The following is a 22,114-nucleotide window of genomic DNA, read 5'->3' on the forward strand; positions in this document are numbered from 1 at the left end:
TGAAATCATTAATGAGAAGAAATTCAAAGATCAACATTCATCTTTTCATAGAATAATCACATTATTGAAAATAATTGAACATCTTGCTACTTTTTTACACCTTTTTGACCGTTTACTAGACATGCTGCTTGAATATCAACAGCACATTATCATCATGGGAAGGGACCAAGACTACTAGAGAGATTAGCTTGAAAAATATGAGAGCCAACAGCCAACTGTTAGCACAGCTATCGCATCTGAAAATATGTAATAAGCTGATTTCTATTGGGAATTGGGGTGCTTGGTGACCTCCGGTCACGACCTTTAAATCGGTCAAACTTGCTGCCTAAAACTTTTAGTAGCATCAAAAAATTAAAAGTTTACACTCGTATGCTAACATAAAAGTTCAATTAAACCATATTCACAGCTGTCCTAAGAAAAAAACTAAACAATTTTGTTATGCAACACCCAAAAAAATAAAACAACGTGCTAAAACAATTCGGTGTGGTCACATATGTCTTCCCACCCTCCCCTCTCTCAACCCCCCATTCCTCACAACCCCACTCTTATCATCCTCTTACTCTCCCTCATCCTCCACACGTTTTCCAGATATCTCTTCACACTCTCAAACATAGCCGCAGTTGCTCCCTCAGACAGACCCGTAATTATCGCCATCCACTCCTTGCTTGTTCTCTCATGCCCCACTTTTTCTAAATGATCTTAACTTTTATTACAATTTCTAAGAATGTCTTTCATAATAATGGTTGTGCAACCAATTTCCAAAGCCAAATTTTATGTTCAATTGGGTTTCCCTGGTTATTGTTTCCTGCCTCAGTGTACATTGAGATCATCTCTTATGTAGCTTTAATAGACAAATGCCCATTACAAATGTATCAATTAATACATGCATCTTTATCATCCAATTTTGCCAGAAGCCTTGAATTGTGATAGTTTAAATTAATGATCGGTACATGCAAGTTTCAAAATGTCAAACATTACCTCCACTGCCTGCCAAGTTAAACAGGTGGCAGAGCAGCATCTTTCTGTTGGTCTCACAAAGTGTCTTTGGTCTCCAAAAATGGACCTTCTTTTGACTTCAAATACACATGGCAAGTACTATTTTGTGAATAGGTCAAGAAAATATAGTTCAAATAATGCTAAATATATGTATATGCAAAAATTTTTTTCTTATTTTGTAATGAAGATTTGTACTTTAAATCTTGAATAGCAAGCAATGAATATTAATTTTTCAATTCTATCTTGCACTTGGCCAAGCAAATATTTAATAACTAATATTTAGAAGTAAATAATGGCTATCTTAATTTGTGAACGTTATTTATTACTAGATAAACACCACATGCTCTATGTTGAAATTAAATGGAACATGAGTATAAAGCTTATACTCAGTTTAACGTCTATTTGAAGCAAATGTACATGTAGCCAGAGGTTTTATTCTATAAAATAATAAGTTATATTGCTGCACACTCTTTGATATCAATAATAAAGCTTGGAATATTTTAGCTTGCAATTTTTATAATTTGATTTGTTTGATGAGGTGACCCTACAATGTGTGTGCAGGCCACGTGTTGTTGCAGCGTCACAGATCCCTTCAGCGGGTGTGGCAGTTGTTGCCCCATGCAGAACACACCACTGTTACTGGGCTGGCCTGGAGACCTGACAGCAACCTCATAGCAGTTGGCTACCACACAGGTGTGTTCCTGTTTATATGTCTTCATAGAGTAAGGCTTTGATACTTTATTTTTCTTGTGTGGAAATCAGGCATTCATATTGGATAAAATTGTAGGTATATTGCACCTATCATAATGAACTTAGGCGAGACAACTGCACAAATTATTTGTGTTTGTAGCTCAACAATTGCTTGCTTTTGCCTGCAATTATAATTAAATTCTGTTCAAAAGAGCGTTAAATTTTTCATTCTAAGCCTATGAACTTGATTATGTTCCTGTTTCATTGCAGGCCTTGTAATGCTAGTCACCCTTGAGAGCGGCACTGAGGTGCACAGCTTCGAGGTGGGCGAGGGAGTCACGAGTCTCTCATGGCATCAGTATTCTCAACCTGTTGCTGCCCTTGAAAAAGTTAGTAATAATATATTTCTCAACAGCTTTTTTTGGTTTCTTATTTTTATCTATTGTATTGATTGTATTAATTGCTTTCATTCAAATTATGCAGGAAGTAAAGCAAGAGAATCTTTAAATTTATAAATTGTGAATGACTCATTGACTGAATTCACTTGGCAGCAAGATTTCCTGTGATTAAATTGTGGGTTTCAAAGTTGAACATTCTCCTTCTGACTGATATATTTGCCTACCTAATTGAGCTAATTAACATTAACTTAATTTTATTTTATTGAATGCGTTATAAAATATTATTTTTGCAGGATATGTGGTCGGAGTACATGACGCCTTTGCCAGCATCTGACAAATGGTTCACTGAGAGTCACTGTGAGGGCAACAGCGATGATCCAACGTGTTGGCAGAATAATCATATCATTAGGAATCAAGACTGCCTCACTCTACTGGTGGTCGGTACTGCAAACTCCAAGGTGTTGCTCTATGCCTTTGGATTTGTTCATTGTGCTACTGTGGAGTTGTCAAATACCGTACCCAGAGCCGGCGCCGTTATTGAAGCTCAGTGCTCTGATGGTATGAATCTCCTCAGCATTATTGTTGAGAGACCGTCGATTGAAGGTGAGGTGTCTGAAAACCCGGCCGATTATACCACTGAAGGCGTTCACGTCACTTGTGACATTGCTGTGATCTCTGAACACCACAAGGAGTTGTATTTATTAGCAAGAAAACATGCTGAAATTCAGTCCCTCATCAACTACGCTACAGATGCCATTAACAGGCTGAGAGAAGCATGGGAAGGTATCCTACTGGAGATGGACACCAAGCTTGATGCTTACTCGGGAACGAAAGAAGAAGGAGAAGTTTCTGCCGATTTCCTTGATTTGCTAGTTTTTGGATACTCTTCCCCTGAGTTCCACATGTTTCTCAGCAATAAATTAAGTGAGAAGGGATTGAAAAAGCTTCGTCAGACTGTTGAATTGGGTTATACTAATATGCACAAGTTGGTTGTAAAGCAATTGGAAGCCGTTGGTCAAGGCCTAGTGTTTGTCATCAGTCAGATGCTCGGGATGGCCAGACGGACTGACAGATACGGGCAATTGGGTGTAGAAGAGTCAGTTGTTTGCCAATCTCTTAAAGAGGCCGGGGCTTTTCTTCTGAAGACTGGTGAACTGCAGCAGGTAATCGGCACTTCAGTGAGAGATTTTCTGGCATTCATCAAATGGTTGGCGGCTGTTCATTTGCGCATCAACGGATTGCAAGTTACCCAAGAACTAGCGAAGACAACACAACAAGAAACGAGCCACATTATGGGGTTTCTTCACGATACTCTTGAAGAAGTGGTCGTTGATAAATATGGCAACCGGCATCGAAAATTCAGGCTAGAAGGTGTTGGTCAATATCTCAGTGAAGAAGAATTGAAAACTCCTGTCAACGCCAGCAATAATCCGTGGCTGCTGTTTTTGCAAGAGCACCCTGAAATGCAAGATCTTCCACTCATTTTGCCTCCGCGACGGAATGAATCGCTGATCCAAAATTACAACAGTCTTTCACTAGAGCTCACAAGAATGGCAGAGCGTTCTGTACACGTAATTAGCCAGAACATCCGAGTTTCTTGTGGAGTTCCTCTGGTAAAATCTACCTCGGAAACAGGTTTAATTGTGTCTCAATGCTGTTGTTCGAATGATAAAATGAATGCTATTATCGTTCCAAAATCGTTTCCATATATGTTCTTTTTTTACGAGTGGAGCACTGACCTAAATGACGTGTACCTCTCCTGCACTGATGCTTCAGTAGAGTCGATTCAGGCGATCGGTGCGTTCTACTTTAGCCGCAGCCACGCACTTGATCTACAAGCGTTTTCTTCTCCAAATGTCTCGATTGTTTCTGAGGAAGGTAAAAAGCAACCTGCTGCAAGGATTATTGGTGCTCAATTCTATTCGCAAGACATTCTTTCCGTTCTTACTCAGGACTTTGGTAACGTTATGCGATGTCTATTTGTACAGGTCCCTGTGGGAGTCTTGCGCAGCAAGGCCAGCCTTAACCTATATACATCTTACAACTCTAACGTTTCTGATGACATCTCAGTGCCGGCGTGTGTTCGCGTTGCACAAGAAGCTTACGAACGAGACTCTTCGTCGCTTAAACAAAACTCTGAAGCGCCTCTGGACTTGTCTGCACGCTTATCGCCGAAGGCCGTGAGGACCAAAGAACAACTGATGTGTAGCACAAGCTCTGCCGACACGTCTGCGGTACTCGACAGCTCTTTTGTTGGCAAGATCAGCGCCGTAGATTTGTCAGAAGCAATAGAAACATCTGACGTGTGTCGGCTTGACGTGGCTGGAGGCCTCTTAGCTGTGTCCGGCAAGAGGAAAGTTGCTGCCGTTGTTGCATCTCACAGAAGGACTATAGTGCTCTACGAGACTGAAGTAGACGATGATGAAGATGATGACGAAGAGGGAGAAGTTGAAGATGAAGAAAGAATACAAGAGGAAAAGAAAGAGTGAACATTGTGTGACCGGAGTGAATTTCACTGCACTGGCCCATAGAAGTAACAAAATTCGCTAAGTACGACATTAGTAACGTGTGCGTTGACCCATTTTTAATTGTCCAGAGGTGACTATTGGAATAGAAATGACAACGAGGTCTGACGTATCTAAGATTTAATTCGAGTATGTAACCAAGGCACTTATAAAATCATTGAATGGCGAACGAGATATCAGGCTTCATGCTACAAATAATTCATTCCATTGATATTCTTAACAATTAACAACATTCCTTAAAAATTTGATTCCAAATAACATCTGTCTCCATTCACAAGTACTTAAATATAGGTACAAACAGCAAGTGTTTCAAACATTTCTATTCTTTGAATCGGGAACATTATTTTAATATTTAAACAGAATAGTAAATAAAACCGGTTCCACGCCAGACTTTGATATTTTCATTAACATTTTGATAATTTACAACGGTTATGAAGGACGTTTTCTCTTGTGCACTCTCCGACGAGACTGAGTTTGGACTCCGGGCTTGCCCATCTTGAAGGTGATGCACTGCAAGGTAGTTATCAGGATAGTGCAAAGATAGTGAGCAAAGCTATTTCAGCGAATCATACATAAATGCGACCTAAACGTACTTTTACGAAATAGGTTCAGATTCTATAGAGACGTACAAAGATAATAACTATGAAGATGTATAAAGATAATAACTTACAAGATAAATAACTTATAAGATATTAGTAATTCTAGTCAAGTGCGGAGAACTACTATAATTATTTTCATTCCTCGAGGTCACCAGGTATATTGAACTTAGTTTATATTCACCGACTCGTGCTATATTTCATGTGTGAAATGCTCACTTGTTGGTCTAGAAAATCGACGAGGACGGCCATGGAGCACTTGATGCCGGAGTCAGTAGCGAGTTGCTTGATGTGATGCAGCCACACAGGCTGGTAGAGCAGCACGGCTCTGTGCAGCGACGGCTCAGACGCGATCAGGGCCCGCAGTCTCTCGTGTACCTTAGGCCCTCCTGCAGCCAATACGATTTATTAATGTATAATTTAGGTGATATTCATCGATTTCGATCCATTTTGGAGAGAAGTTCTAATTGCAGATTGCAATCTCGATTTTGAAGAATATCGACTTGATGTTCAGTGCACATAAACATCGACTAACTACCATGGTAGATAGCAATAATATTTAAGAGCACTAATTTAATTGAACAATCGAACGGATAAAATGTAAATTCAGAATATATATATCATTATTATTGTAGTTAGAAAGAAAATAATAATCAGGCAGTCTCGTCTCAAGGCCTGCACGGGTCAAATTATTGCCGCAAGGGATGCCAATTTGATGAAAAGTTGGACAGGAATAAAAATTATCTCTAGACAGGAATAATTATTTAAATATATAACTTTGCATAAAATCATGTCAGCACGCGAAAGCAAATTCTGCAAAATTATTGAGAAGCATTTTTTATGCAAAACTAGGTGAATTAGTGTTCAATTAATTGACATGTTCTGCCTTGTATCGAAACGTATCGTAAACTTGATAAAGGTTATCTTAAAAGCAATATGAAAATAAACCACAGCAGAAACGCGGACAAGAAATTCACCTTGGTTTGTGGAGTCCGAGTCGTCGTCTGACAGAGGTTGTGACAGTATCGCTGACTCCTCTAAGCATCCTTCACTATTGGGAGAAAAATGTTTAATGAATACAAAAAAGTATACTATGTCGTATGTAATATGCTATGAATTCTATGAAAAGCAAACGTACGTCATTCATGGAGAACTGTGTGTAAATATAAATGCTAATTAAACTGTACTGCAGAATTCTGAAAACATATTGACGGCTGAACATCAATGTCAGTTGAGTGAGGCTTCTAAACTAAAAATCAAATAACAAAGCAAAGTGGGATCCTGTAAACTCAATGAACAGTTTTGCGCAAGGGATTGTTAATTCTCGATTAACATGTTAAGCTTGCAATAAATACTCCGGCAATATTGACTTACTCGTCATCGGGGGAAGATAAGTCGACCACACTGGGCTGCACAGGCCCCTGGCTTGCGGGCACGGCGGGTGGTGGGGCGGTTCTTCCTGCGAACACTGCGGTTAACACGTGACATTAACAGAATAACTCAATTATCTCGGTCTGAACACTGCGGTTAACACGTGACATTAACAGAATAACTCAATTATCTCGGTCTGAACACTGCGGTTAACACGTGGCATTAACAGAATAATTCAATTATCTCGGTCTGAACAACCACTCGTTCATAACAGAAAAATGTTTACATAAGACGCGTGATAGGCCGCACTTCTACACACATGCATTACTTCACTTCTAGCATTAACTGAACAAATTATAACTAACAACGATGCACGAAAGTGAGTGCATTGGTTTACATGAAATAGCCTCAATTCGATAAAATAAGTTTGATGTCTAACCTCGTTTAGCTCTGTGAGCTCCAGCGCGGGACCGGCCAACAGGAGTTGTGTTTTGCTCCCGTCTTCTGGAACATGCAAAGCCAATATAAGAAATAAATTAAATTCTGAAAATTTATTTCAGGTACAGTTCTAGTAATTTACGTGAAATATTAACAAAATTTACAGGTTAATATAATGAATTTTACTACCGTTCAAATTTCCACTGAAGAGAAGAAATGTTATGCATTACGTATGCTCTTGAGCTTTTATGCGTGAATGTAAACAGTGAGACAGTATAGAAATCATTATCTCATAACTAATGAAGCAGTTATTCGTAAACTTGCAATGAAAACCACTTCTCCTTTATTCTGGATAATTTGAAGTAAATTAAAATGCAGATTTAATTCGTCCTGAACACCTCACCCTCCTAATGCTGGCTGCAAACAATGCCTCAGCGGCCATGGCTGTGCGATGAAAAGTCTAAAAAATATAACTCATTACTCGCTGCAGTGAGTGACAGAGAGCGCATTTTTTCGTCGACGAAAACGTGGTCACGGACGGACAGACGGACGGACATTGCGAGCAAAATAGCGCCTTTTTTCCATAAATGAGAAAATGCGCTAAAAATAGCGAACATTTCAGTTGGAGAAGCGTTGAACACTCCTGGGGCCAGAGTATCGACCCACTTACTTCTTACCGTCGTATAACTGACGCCAGAAACCTATATTTGCAGTAGGTTTAAGTAACAATTAAAGCAAGTCAAGTTTTTGCTTGTAAACTATACGCTATATATTGCTGCTATATTGTTTAGATGACAATATTTGTATTGTCATCTAAACGAATAAAATTTTACAAAATCGGTCAAGTTTTAGTTATGATGCAGGAAATCTGACCCAAGTTCTGGAGAAGCCGGACTGCGGACGACGGGGTGCGTCTGGTCGTAGATGTGCTTGAGCATCGCGCGCGCCTTCGCTCTGGGTAGCGGCCTTACGCCGAACTGCTCCAGGGCTCTCTGTGGTAACACATTCTGATGAATATATGCTTAGAAATGGAAACAAATGGTCATTTGGAGATGAGAAACATGCAAACTATTTGATTCTGGGAGTAATAAAGGATATAGAATAGAATAGAATAGAATAGAAGTGTCGGCGCTGAAGAAATAGGCCCATGGCCTGTTGCCGATTCTTGAACTTTTCGTGACTTGATTCACAAGGGATCCAGCCTTTGGAACCCGATCTTTCCATAGCTGACGATTGATTGAGATAGATGCTGGACTTATTGCCTGGTTTTCAAATTAAAATTATTCAAATAAAATTATTCAAATTTAAGAGCCAACAATGAAACGATGAACAGCAGTTAACGAGAAAAATGCAAAAATACTGATAAAAACTATCTCAAATGAAAAAAATTGCGAACCTGATTGTAAATTATAACGTAAAGATATTCTCGCCTTGAGTTCGGGCGACGCCATGTTTGAGTAGTCGGGGCGTGGAGTGATGGGAGTGCCAACACTTCCTGGAGTGGCAGCAGCAGCAGGAGTGGTTGGGCGTTGAAAAGGAGAATCTGATTGTCGAAGCTGCTGAACTCTCTGAGGTAGCGATCCAAAGTTGGGCCCGGGAACGTCATCTCTCTGGAGCCGACGCGCTCTAAATGTGAACGTTTTCTTGCGCCGATTTGTTTCATTGATCAATGCGATGCCAAGTGAATCTGAATTTTTAACTTGTGTCTCCATTAAATTTTGCTGCGGTTTTACAGGGCGGCAGCCATTTTCAATAAAGTTTAGCTCTGATACATCAGGAAGTTGAAGAGGATCTGAGTCCCGATGAGAATTTTCTTTGGATTTACATTGACGGTAACCGAGTCGCGATCCCAAACTCCTATTAGCATCAAATTCCATTTCCATGTCAGTTGAAACATCATAATTATCGTCATAAAATTCAAGGTCATAATCCTTTTGCCCGTTATCGCCGCACAATTTCCTTTTGGCTGAATTTCGAACACTTGCGTCGCGCTGGCCAGATTCAGAACAGCCCTCTGGGACGTTCGTTACAATAGATACGTCTGGAAAATTTGGGATAGAACTCCTATCATCAATGGCTGTCGAATTCAATCCGTGAATATCGTTTGGTGTAGTTGATTGGCATTTTGGAGCTGTTCTTTTAAGCAGCTTAGGCGTGTCTGGCATAGCTGTCAACTCGAAGCCATTACCGGCCTCGAAATCGTCCCAAATATTGCTGGTGTAAACGGCACTTTGATTACTGCTCTGCGCAGACTCAACGTCAGTGGTCTGATCATAAGCTTTAGCGACACGACATTGCTCTTCATCAGCACGTTCCACCTGCCCGGGAGAACAGGGAAAATTCGGGGCATTGTCTGAGCTTAATTGTTTAACATCAGTGCTATCACTGTCGGAATCGCTCATCGTGATATCGATAATGTCTTTTTCAGAAACCACTTCCTCATTTTTATTGGTAGTAATAACAGAGTTGGTATCATGTAAATACGTACCACAGTGATCACTTCCCGCTTTTGATATTAAATCTTGACTCGGAGGCTTCGAAGTTTGGTTGGGTTTAGTATAAATAGGAGGTCCATCTTTGTTTGAAGTCGTATTCCAAGGAACATGCTCCGCATTGCCAGCGCCTTCATCACTGCTGGTATCCTCAAACATATCAGGCGATTGCGATCTGCTAGCAAACGCATAAGTGATATTTCGTTCCTTAGCATTGATATGTGTTGTATCAAAACCTTCAAACGTATTATTCATGGTCGCCAGGTTATTATTTTTGGTCTCGCTAACATCGTTAGGGGCAGAAACTCTGGCAATCGCTACCGTGTCAGAAGGCATGGGATCAACAGCTGACTCAGTAAAAACACATTTGCTTGAGTGAGGAGACTCAGTGTTGCAAGCTACAAGTTCAGGACTAGGACTCACAATAAGGCATTCATCCTCGTCATCGACACGCACAATATTGTGTAGAGATGGCAACGACAGTTCCTCGTCTATATGCTCACTGCATGATGCTCCGACTGCCTCGAAGGAATTAGGTTCGCTGGTTCTTTCTTCATTTGCATTTAATTTTACTTGTGAGAATGAAGAGCAGTTTTCAATGGAAAAACTTTCGGCAGTTCTTGACACAGATGGAGGCTTTTCTTCAGATTCATTCCTAGCTGCATCTAAGGGGACCTCGCAGCAATTTTGCCGATCTTCACTTTCAATTTGAGGGAATCGTAGATGTAAATACTCATTTAATCTCCCACATTTATATCTTGAAGCCAATTGTTTCATACACGCCAGATCTGTATCACTGAGAGAAACCTGACTTGGAATTCCGGCGTAAATATAACGTATGAATGCTTCAGCGCACTCAGATGATACCATCCACTTTAGTTCTTTTTTAGAACAATAGTAATTTTTCAATTCGTCGTACAGTGTACGGCATCGGACAAACAATACTAAGCTATGGACACGAATAGAACCATTATCGGTTAATATTGTCCAATCTGCTTCATCTCCATTCTTTAGAATCTCGAGCCAATCGTTGCTAACTTCAGACTTCATGATTGTTTCAATTCGAGAGAGTTCACATGCTGTAACGGTAACTTCTTCCTTCGGTGAATGTGTTGGAATTTCATCAAATTCATCGGGTTTCGGTAATGACCGAAAGTAGCGCTGTAAGTTCCATTCATGGAACTCGCAAGTGGCCGAGTCACTTTCGTCGAGGTAACAATCAAGTTTGCTTACATTTTCAACGGAGAAAAAGCTTGAAGTTTGGTGATTAAGGAGTCTGCTGGCAGCTTGCGAGCTCTTCACGAAGGTCGCCAGCACCTCGTCACTCGAATCGCTTGCAGGAACTGAAGTGATATTGTTTTGGATCGTCTGTGGGAGATTGTCGTGACAGACACTCGAGACATTCATCAGGTCTCTAGACTTGCCTTTTTCATTCGAAATGGCAAGAAGGGTATTAGGAGAAATAAGAACATCAGATTTATTTCCCGAACCTAAACGTATTTTTCCGACTGAAGATACTATGGGCTTGGATAAGAGAGCGTTTATTTCTATTGGAGACTTGCAGGTATCATTTCGAGGCACCTGGTCTTCGTTCAGTGCTGTAGATGGTAGAAAAGATTTCTCTTCACGTTCAGGCAACTTTTTATTGGGTTCCGTGTGTTCGGAATGATTAAATTTTTGAGGACGACCACAGGACTCTTCACGCCGGTCATCAAAAACTACTGTTGTATTAGAGTGAGTGCTCTGGTCGGATCTGCCATCGCAGTCTTTACCATCCACTGGTTTCTGTTCATCGGCCCTGCCATTTTTTCCTTTTAATTTCTGTCGTAAATTTACTCCAATTTCACCATTTTTTAATATTACCTCCTCATCTCTAATACTTTCCGTATTTTCAAGTATATTTTCAATTTCTTCATGCTCATGAAATGCAATATCGTCTTCAAAAATTTCAGTTTTTGCAGGAGACTCGCTCTTGTCGCATGGTTTCTCATCTCCTGAAAAAACTTCACCCGCCCTCAGCTCATTATTGGCATCAATAACTTCAGTATCATCGCCATCGTTGCTACTGACGCATTCACTGGCGCTGGTATTCCGAGCGCTGGACTCCGGTGCTTCTCTATTGAACCACGAGTTATTTTGCGCAACTTTCGGTATCTCAACCACCGTCGGATCTCTCTTCAACCCAAAGGTTAACTTGCTTACTACAACGATTGGTAACTTTGTTACGACGTTATATGTATCATTGCATTTTTGTATACTACCGTATGAATTATTATTTACAGAGCTATTTAGTTTACTACGGGCATCTGAAGACGTCGTCAACTCATCAGAGGACAAGGATGGAAGATGAAGCAGGGGCGTTGCACTGTCCTCTAAACACTCATCATTCGCTAAGTTTCCGTCATGATTTGATAAATTTTCTTGCCTCGATCCACTAGTTCGACCGAAATCAGACATTTCTTCGTCGGTTTCATCCACTGCATTACCCGATATATTTTTAGAACTTACATGAAACTCGCCGTCTGAAGATTGGTTATTAACGGCGCTGTTTCTTTTACTCTTTCTGTCATCTAATTTGGTTTCCTTGCCCTCGCTGCAACGGGTTAACTCGACGCTGCAGTTCTTCAACGAGTCCAAAATTTCAGTGGATACGTTCAATTTTTCGTGGATTTGAGAGCCGGGACTAGAATTATTGCCATAAAATTTGCTATTTCTTGACGTTTGTAAAGAACTAAAAGATTTATTAGCGCCGGGGGAAGTGTTAATTGTGAATTCTCTCTTTCCCGAATGACATGAAGTGTCAGACGATGAAGATGAATCAGAGATACGTTTTTTTCTAAGTATTTTTTCACACTTTTCGTCATGCTTTTCAGGGCTTGGCTTGATATCATCGAAGACTTTAGGAGTCATGCCAGGGTGGAATTCTTTACTATGCGTTTCTAAGCATCCCACATCCTTGACTGTTCCACCATCGGCCTCTTGGCCGGGACTTTTCTCCGACGGAGCGGGCGGTACAGCTTCGTTCATCGTATCGTCAAACAAACAAGACTGTGAGCGTAGCAAGTCCGCGAGAACGCGCTGGGTTTCGCTTAAAGAAGCGCTCATGAATGACGCTGAGCAGCTCTGGTAGTCTTCGTCATCTGAGTCAAGATTCTAAAATGGAAAGGTACAATATTTTATCAGAATCATATTTGATCACCACACGATTATATAACACTTATTAATTTTAAATCAAATATGAGAATATGAGAAAATGCCCTGATAAAACAGTCATTCACAGGTGGCTTTAAGGTATCGTCATACATTAAAGTATACAGTTTCCCACAACTCGTCCAATATAAAAAATATAACTCAGTACTCACTGCAGTGAGTGACAGAGAGCGCATTTTCTCGTCGACGAAAACGTAAAGTCAAGGACGGACAGACAGACGGACGGACGGACATGACGAGCACCATAGTGCATTTTTTCCATAAATGAGAATATGCGCTAAAAATGAACAAGATTATCCCAAATGAAGACGAGTGTTAGCTGCTGGCAGCTTGGACGGGTTAGAAGTGTTTCGTTTCAATACTCAATTCAGCTACCGCCTAATCAGCAGCATTATGTTTATGTTATGTGATCCGCCTAATGAACCTATTTAAAATATACTGGGTCAGCTAGGATATTATTGCCTGAAGACCAAAACAAGTCACAAATTTGGGAGTATCTAGACAGACAAGCCTGTAAATTAGCAGTCAACTCTACAATTGCAACGATTGTTGTTAGATGCGTAGGGCCGAAGAAATACATAAGGGGGTGCCGGCCCTTATGTATTTCTTAATACATAAGGGACTCACCAAGCCCTGGGTGATGTTGAGACGGCCTGGTATCTGCGAGAGGGCCCTGTGGAGGGTCAGGTCCGCACCTCGCCCCCCAGCAGGAGGCACGATGTGAGGGGCGAGCTCCGCGACGTAGTAACGGGACAACTCTTGTGGTTCTTCGGACTGCAGCGACCACAACGGTTTACCCTGTTAAACAATCAATACTTGAATCAATATTAACATCTGCCTTCGAATTTGGTCTTGACTGCCAACATCATCAATGTTAAAAGGTAATAAATGGAAACATTCTAAGTCTTGCATTTAGAATGTGCCAACATTCAAACAAACGGCATAGATTTTGCACGAGTAAGCTGGAATTTTATGCATATATAACAAGCCATACACCTCATGAACCACTAAACGCAGAATCGATTACTATCAATCAAATACTACTCGTATGTTATGTCATTCAACGTTCGGAAATCGTTTCACACAAAATAATCAATAGATATTTCATTAAGTAACTGTCATTAACGAATCAATGGGTTAGATAAACACTTATCATCTGCAATACACGAGCGACTGTTAACTCAATTACCAGCAATGTGCAAAGTCAATACATAACAAGAAGGCACCCTTCTCTATTGATAAGCAACAAGTTTATCAATAGATTTTATCACTCCATCACTAACTAACTTCGTCCACAGCGGAGCATAAATCTTAAAGATCCAAATCAGTAATCCACAACCTACGGCCGCGGGTCACACTCTGCACGCAATAGAGCTTCATGCTATTTTGACCTAACACAAGATGATGTCTCACTCTTTTAACCCTGACCTAGTCACTGGGCCATAACTTCTTCACCATCAGTACGATTTATCAAACGCGAAACTTTTGTAAGGTCTCACCTTTAGCGTTAATGTGGTGTAGTATATTAAAACTCACTCTCCATGAATATGTTTTTGGAGAGACGATACAATAAATTCGGCCTGGATACAGCACAAGAACGTAGGGACATCTAATGCTTAATATTAAAGTAAGCTAAATACGTATCTTATTTTTATGGCGTCTTAAAAATAATGATCCCAATGGCCAACGACAGATAAGAAGGGTCTTATCGCCGGTTTTGTCATTTTTGACAAGGTTGATAAGATTGAGCGCTGCCCGTTAATAGCAAGCGGTCCTCATCTGTTGTCAACACAGATAAATGACAGAACAAGTAAATGACAACGCGGATAAGTGAGTAGACGGATAAGTTAGTAGACGGATAAGTTAGTAGACAGATAAGTTAGTAGACAGATAAGTTAGTAGACAGATAAGTTAGTAGACAGATAAGTTAGTAGACGGATAAGTTAGTAGATGGATAAGCGACTAGACAGATAAGTGACTGGACGGATGGGTGAGTAGATGTATAAGTGAGTAAATGGATAAATGAATAGATGGATAAGTGATCAGATGGATAATTAGGTAGAAAATATGTGACTAGATGGATAAGTTACAAGGTAACATAATTGTAGTATTAATTGTGTAATAATTACCTGCGCGACGGCGGCAGAGACAGCGCGGCTCACGCGCCCACCACAGCCCCGGGCGACGCCGTGCAGGTCCTCACGCTCCTCAGGACCTGAGACACACAGCGTGATGTTAGGCTACGGCCATCACGCTCCTCAGGACCTGAGACACACAGCGTGATGTCTTAGCCATACACTGAGATACACAGCGTGATGTTAGGCTACGGCCAGACTAAAAGTGTTGACGCATACGCTAGCTGACGCTTCAAGCAGAGCAGCGCCGCGCAGCGCGTATAGTGGCCACACTAGACGCTGGACCGCGCAGCTTACGGCGAGTCAGTGTGTAGAAATAAGTGTCAGCAAGAGATAAGCAGCCGTTCTCCTTGATAGAAGTTTTATGGGGAAATAAAAGGTAAATTTTAAAATCCCATTTATAATTTGATTTATCCTTTTTCGATTAGGAAGATACTTTGATAGGTTATATTATATATGATGCATACTTTGAGAGTTCAACCTTAATTACAAATAGACTTCAAGCGCATGTGCAATTTTTAGTAAAAGGAGTAATCCAAATAGATTTTTTTATTTTACTTATTTATTTTGCCTACATTTATAGAGTATATGTATATCCTTTCGCGGTGTTGTGTGTGAGAGCAGATAACACTCGCCGCCTGAATTGACGAGAGCAATGCTTCGACATCCTCCCCTCACGGCTGCTTCAAGGACACTGCACGCACCACGCAGCGCAGCGCGGCGATATTTGTCCAGATTAATGTGCTTTTTTCACCGCGCGACGCAGCGCCTGTCAACGTTTAGTGTGGCCACTAAGGTAGAAATACATATAATATTGCAGCTTCAGAGCGTCGGCCTGCGTACGCGTCAACTGTCAACGCTTTCAGTCTGGCCGTAGCCTTAGCTGTACAGCGAGGTGCACAGCGTGATGTCTTAGCCATACAGTGACGTACACAGCGTGATGTCTAAGCCATGCAGTGACGTACACAGCGCCATGTTAAGCCATACAGAGATGCGCACTCCACATGTGTTGAAGACAGCAGCTTCATACAGTTATAAACAAATAATACATTATGTATTATTTAAAATTTTATTTATTAAAGTAAATAAACAAATAAAACATGTTAAGACTCACGCCAAGCTGTGATGAGCTGTAGTCGTTTCATAACCAGAGCTTTTCTCTGCATTTCCTTGGTTGTTTGCAGCGCCGTCCGGCCTGTGGCCTTCTTGGGACGCCCCCTGGCCCCTCTACTGGCCCGCCCATCGCCGCTGCCGCGACCAACGCGCACCATGCACGACTCAGCTGCGTCAGCAAATACACAATTTTCATCCGTATTTGCACTATAATTATACCTTATTTATTTTTGATAATATTTTGGAACAATAGAATCCATCTAAGCGAAAGGAATTGGATTATTAATTTTGTTTTGCATAATTTAAAATGCAAACCGAGTGAACTGAGCAGCATGAATATATGACAATCAATGCTGGTCACGCTTAAACAGCTACTGCTATCCTATTCAAGTGTTAATAGATGCCTTCATTTCAATAAAGAAATCAAGCCATTAACGGATTTTTCTGCAAATGAAAGTATATATTGAACAGAAGTAATAACTCTTGAAAGTTCAGCAATAACCTTCACGGCGAGAGGCCGATCCTGCATCGGTTTAGGTAGTTAGATGGCAAGATAGCTGAATTTCCACATATTCTTGCCGTTTTAGATGTAAATCTTGTGGAGGAGATAGAAAATTCTTACCTAATGAATTCAAAGTTTTCAGGATCATATGAAATAAACTGCTGGCGTTAAACAAAAAAAATTCCTCACTCTTCAATGTCTTGGTGAGTTTATCTTCTTCATTTTTCTTTAGTCCTTTGAACTGGAGAACACCTCCCGCCACGCTCTCGTACATGAGGCAACCTCTTGCTGGGTTTCCATCAGCAGCTTTGTCAGCAGTTTTGTCAGCAGCGTTGTCAGCAGTTTTGTCAGCAGCCTTGTCAGCAGCATTGTCAGCAGTTTTGTCAGCAGTTTTGTCAGCAGTTTTGTCAGCAGCGTTGTCAGCAGCTTCAGAGCTACATGCAGGATCCCCCTCAAGCTCACGCAGAATTTGACTCTGATGACATACTAATGAGTTTATATTCACGTTTACATGGCAGAATGAGGTCAACTGATTGAATTAATAAAAAATATAATTACCAAAATACAGAAAAATAAATTAAAACATTGATGAAAAATCACAATCAATATAAGGAATCTACAAAAATTAGTATAAGTAGAAATAAACATTTTTGACATACTGTCAAATTATACATAGTACATATACATAAAAAATGCATTGACTAGGAAATTGAAAGAAATAAATTAAAAGGGCCGGCCACTGGCTCAGCAACACGATGATTCACATACTTTCACCAGGATTGCTGACTTATTTCGGGTTTCAGCACCTGTAGTGATTTCTTGCAATTCTAGAACTCCAGCAGATGAAGACGCTACTCTTGTTTTCTCCTGGTACTTGAAACGCTTGACACATTGCAGGAGATGTGAAGCATAAATAACTGAAGAAACAATATGTTTGCAACAAATACAAAGCCGTTCATTGTTACTGCAAATAGATTTTTCAATGCTGGCAAGTTCAGGGTCGTTTGCTGTTGAAGGTAACTCACTCAAACTGAATTCTTCTGTCTCATGATGTCCATGCTTGTTTTGGGCAGCTCGATTACCTCTGGTCTCACAGGCACGTTGTTCATCCAACAATTTAGTCATGCTCATCAATTTATTAGAGGAGCCTGATTCATAATCATTGGAAGAATCTTTCAAGAAAGTAGATGCTCTAGATCGGGTTGATCGAAAATACTTGCTTGTGCCAGTCTCATTCTGGGATGTTGAATTTAATCTGATTAAATTAGAAGCAGTCACGGATGGTGGAGTACATTTCATATTCATTTCAGGTGGAGTTTTTATAAATTTGGAAGCTTTACTCTCATTACTGAGGATGGAACATTGCAAAGTTTCTGCATGACCAAGGCGGGGGCTACATGAAAGTTTGGCTTTTTTTGATACTGGAATGTATAAATCATCATCATCATCATCAATCACATCTGTAGCTTTTGATTCTATCTCGCTATTAATGTGAGCTTCACTCCCCACATTTTCATTGTGAGGAGCTTGATCTGACTTGCCAGGGATGCTTGAAGAAAGCTCAGGTAGACAATGATTTTTCACTCTAGTTTTTGATGAGACACTTTGCAAGCATTTTGCTTTCTTGGGTGGCCTAGAGAACATGAAAAAGAGGCTTAAGCAATTATAATTAATTCAATAAAAATTACTCATCGTAGCTGGCTTGACATTCAATGAATACCATTTAAATTATAACATTTGCAATCTCTACTGATTCCATGATACCATAATATGAATCAGTTCATAGCAAAATGAGAAATAATTAATATCCACAATTTTAGAAAATAGAAATTAAAATAAAAATGGTTTCTCTACTTTAATAGCGCTTGAATTAATATACCTGAAAGATACGGATTTCTCTGTGAAGTCATCAGTGATGTCAAGGTCTTGGCTGGGAAATTCATCTACCAAGGATGCAGTAGAGCCGTAGTTTTTCCTCTTGCATGATAACCGGCCTGACATGGTAACACTCAACTGTAATGAAAATGAAATGCAGTTAAAAGCAAACCATACTTACAAATTTAAGGTGAAGTTTTGTACTTCAAGCACACCACTTGAGAAAATCATCAAAATAGCGGAACATATTGAGCAAATGATATATGACACGAAAAGAGAATTAGCAACTAAAGATGAAAGATATCCCATGTGGCTGAATATCAAAAATTTTTGCATGTCTGAAACAAACATGGCCAGATTTACTTATCTTTTAGCCTTATTAAAGTGCTTTCAGCCATACAAGAAGAACTTCATCATTACTATTATATACCATAACAATTGAATGAAATAATTTCTATTAGTAGCAAATTCTATTCAATAGCCAATATCCACAGCTTCCAGAATAGTTGAAGATTTTCTTGACTGGCTTAACTTGCTCGGGTGCCAGAGATTGCAAGTCTCTACAGTGCCCTGCATTTGATACTTCACTGATAAAATATTGATGAGGCTAATGTTCAATATTCAATTCACCATACAACAAACTTTCAGTCTCTTGCTAAATATTATTAGTTAAAATTTGTTATGTTTTTAATTTATTCCCAGAATGAATCTCACGGTCAAAAATGTCATTACAATTTGATGTTTAGCATACAAATAATACTTGAATTTTTTAGTAGTTATAACTGAGATATGTATAATAGGTCAGTGCAAGTGGAAACATATGCAGAGCACTGCCCTGGGCTCAAAATGAAGATAGTAATTAGAAGTGCAAATTTAGTGCAGAAGTGAAATAAGTGACTTGAAATAATTGTTATTTAACAATCATAAATAACAAAGAATTCAGCAACAAAATAATGAGATTAAGATAATGAGCTGCTAAAATAAAAAAGATATCATTTACCATATGAGAAGTCTATTTTGCTTCATTTAGCATTGATTCACAAAGGAAATGAGAAACTTTCTATCTTGTATTTGCATTCAACCCAAGTAGCATCTTTTTCAATATCCTTACCAAATGCAAATCTCTATAAAACTTCAAAAAATTAAGAGGTAAATGCAAGAATTAAACACACCATCTTTGATTATACTTAAATTTATTCATCAAAACAAAGTCTGCAACATGCAGAAGATTTTTTTTGCTTGTGAGAGGAAATGAGTAATTAGCAGCTGTACAATTATATACAAGAGAAAAATATTTATGTCACAATTATAAACTTATTCTGATTTAAAGCTACTTTCAATAGAAGCATGAGGTATATTAAAAAACCTTAGTGAAAAGAAATACCTCACTTCAGTAGATTTAGCATGAAAGCAATAAATAAAGATGAACAGATTAAAATTTAGCACCTACCATCAATGTGCATGAATATACCCCACCCAATGTGAAAGACAAACAAACTGAGCTGTATATGATTTTTAGGAGACAATGCAATTGAGACTTCCAAACCCTGAAATACAGTACCCATTAAATGAGATAAAAAATTATTAATATCTGTTATTATTCTTTTCATGACATTACTCAAATTGATTTACCCAAAAATCACAGATAAAAAAATTTTTCTACCAAAGTCAGACAGTTTTTACTTGCATATTAAGGAGAAAAATTATTAATAATGAAAACATTTCAACATGGGAGGCTTTTCGAAATAGTAGGTGAACATTTCCATTATTCATATTACTAGGCATCTCAAAGAAAACAGGTTTTAAGATTACTCCTGCTCACATAATCATCACTACTAAACCCTTCCATGAAAACAAAATTATTCATTGATAATTCTCATGTAAGATTTAAGAACCTCAAAACTTAGGTCATCCTGAGCAGCAATTTTGTTACATATAAACTTGTTGATCAAGATACAATTTAGACGACTCCAGCTCAATGTAATGCACTAAAGGTCCTCCGGAGCTGGTGTCTCCTTCAAGATCTGATCGAATTTATCCAGGTCCACAGTCACACCACTTTGTAGATCAACGGACAATGACATAGTAGCCTTTTCCTTTGCAGTCATCAAAACGTTATGGCTCAAGTTCAACTTCTTCTTCTCTACCTGGCCATCATGTGTTGAGAACATGTTGCAATATTTCTCAACATTTTTCAAAAAATTTGTATACAACCTGAAAAATAGAGTGACAAAAATGAATTTAATATATTGTAAACAACTTATAAATTTGAAAAGTATATAGATAGATAAACAAATATAAGTTAAATATTTTACATCAATGAATTTATGCCCACCTTATACATTTTAAAGGTATTAAAGAAATTCACAGAAAAGATCATGAACAATTAATACAATTATATATATTTTCATTTTGAATACTACCGTATTGTATATTAGCATTAGGCCAGTAGCCCAATTCCTACAAACTTTAATTAAATTTCACTTACACAAGTGGTATGGTGACAGCAGCGAGGCCTCCTAGGATAGCTAAAGAGTAATAATTTCTGAGGATATAAAATTTGGTGCCTCTTAAGCGCCGCTTAGACATTGGTTCTTGCTCAGGCAAACTCATTTTGACCAGCAATTAGAACAGCTCTTTATATTTTATTTTCAGAATCAAGATTAGGTCTGGAGATAACTTAGTGACCTAAGATTCAAGATTTTGTGACCTAAAAAACATTCAAAGTGAGACCATTACTATGTATAGGTATTAGGTCAGCTACCATGCAACACACAAGTCAACCGTCAACCATATTCAAAGTCAGCATTTTTAAAAGTACCTATCTGTTGATTCAACTTGATTGCACCACAAACACACAAACATATAAGCATACCTATTTCTATGCATCATAATGCATCATTGCATGTGTGATGTGCCCACATATGTGCACACTTACACAAACTCCTCTTATTTAAGAAACAAAAACAAAAAGGGAAATTATAAATTATGGGAATTTTAAACACCCTATTTTAACCAGGACATCTCATCTCATCTTGGTATTGTCCCGAAATTCCCATGGAGTGCTGAAAATTTTCCCGGCTTTTATTGCAAACTGGGACTGTCTCATCTCGAATGGACTGTCTGGTGACTCTGGTCTCTTTCTTGTCTTATCTTGAATGGTCAAAATTTCCAAACGCAGGAGTCTAATGTCTTCCTCTAAAAGCTCAGAAGTAGCTCAAGTAGGAACTCTCACCGAGTCACCTGGTTGATCCCGCCGTGATCCACATCAAAATTAGCCGCCAGCGATAGGGTTGGCTTTTCCCGTCATAGTGGCGGGCCGCCACTATGACAGGAAAAGCCAACCCTATCGCGTCTGCCATGTCAGCAGCAGCACTGCCAGCACACGCGACACGCTCAGAGGCGGCAAACAAAAAAAGAATAAATAAATAAAACCAAAATTAAGTTGACGATGTGATTTGATGATCTTGACGATGAATACCAAATCTTCAAATTAAGCAAGGACTTACACCTCACAGAGAACAACAGCTGAACTGCCAGCATTCCGGAATTTTGGCATAACCTTAGATCCGTAAAAGATAGTCTTGGCCAACCCAAATTTGAAATTTTATCAAAATTTATTACAAATTTGTCAGTTCTTCCGCATTCATCAGCCTGCATCGAGAGAATTTTCTCTCAAGTTGATAACGTAACGACTTAAAAAAAACTCTCTGAAAGCCGCAACTAGACGAGACCGAATCCGCGCTAAACAAACGTGGACGAAACGTGGTCAG

General features: G+C 39.3%; 2 protein-coding genes across 2 annotated transcripts; one reads left to right on the top strand and one right to left on the bottom strand.

Moving 5' to 3' along the window:
- The first annotated feature begins 876 nt into the window (after positions 1–876).
- LOC108681666 (anaphase-promoting complex subunit 4-like) lies at positions 877–4,999 on the top strand. The gene is made up of 4 exons (XM_018170718.2): positions 877–1,088; positions 1,558–1,689; positions 1,957–2,075; positions 2,378–4,999. The coding sequence occupies exons 1-4, from the start codon at positions 965–967 to the stop codon at positions 4,571–4,573; spliced, it is 2,571 nt and encodes an 856-aa protein (XP_018026207.1). The 5' UTR covers positions 877–964; the 3' UTR covers positions 4,574–4,999.
- On the bottom strand, positions 4,722–21,885 carry LOC108681660. The gene is made up of 14 exons (XM_018170712.2): positions 21,851–21,885; positions 18,346–18,479; positions 17,235–18,099; positions 16,656–16,941; positions 15,966–16,133; positions 14,846–14,931; positions 13,344–13,514; positions 8,445–12,659; positions 7,888–8,006; positions 7,016–7,080; positions 6,580–6,673; positions 6,183–6,256; positions 5,425–5,594; positions 4,722–5,119 (listed from the first exon to the last, which is right to left on the bottom strand). The coding sequence occupies exons 2-14, from the start codon at positions 18,465–18,467 to the stop codon at positions 5,039–5,041; spliced, it is 6,516 nt and encodes a 2,171-aa protein (XP_018026201.1). The 5' UTR covers positions 18,468–18,479; positions 21,851–21,885; the 3' UTR covers positions 4,722–5,038.
- Positions 21,886–22,114: the final 229 nt, after the last annotated feature.

Source organism: Hyalella azteca, unplaced genomic scaffold (genome assembly GCF_000764305.2).
Source record: "Hyalella azteca isolate HAZT.00-mixed unplaced genomic scaffold, Hazt_2.0.2 contig5701, whole genome shotgun sequence".
Taxonomy (NCBI): Eukaryota; Metazoa; Arthropoda; class Malacostraca; order Amphipoda; family Hyalellidae; genus Hyalella; species Hyalella azteca.

Bases quoted from the DNA above. Each gene is read 5' to 3' on its own strand.
- LOC108681666 (XM_018170718.2), top strand. From the start codon at position 965: ATGTCAAACATTACCTCCACTGCCTGCCAAGTTAAACAGGTGGCAGAG. The intron at 1,089-1,557 runs GCAAGTACTATT...ATGTGTGTGCAG, and splicing joins TTTGACTTCAAATACACATG to GCCACGTGTTGTTGCAGCGT. The intron at 1,690-1,956 runs GTGTGTTCCTGT...GTTTCATTGCAG, and splicing joins AGCAGTTGGCTACCACACAG to GCCTTGTAATGCTAGTCACC.
- LOC108681660 (XM_018170712.2), bottom strand. From the start codon at position 18,467: ATGTCAGGCCGGTTATCATGCAAGAGGAAAAACTACGGCTCTACTGCA. The intron at 16,134-16,655 runs GTGAGGAATTTT...TTGCTGACGCAG, and splicing joins ACTCACCAAGACATTGAAGA to CTGAGTCGTGCATGGTGCGC. The intron at 12,660-13,343 runs GTGAGTCCCTTA...TTTCCATTTTAG, and splicing joins TCAACATCACCCAGGGCTTG to AATCTTGACTCAGATGACGA.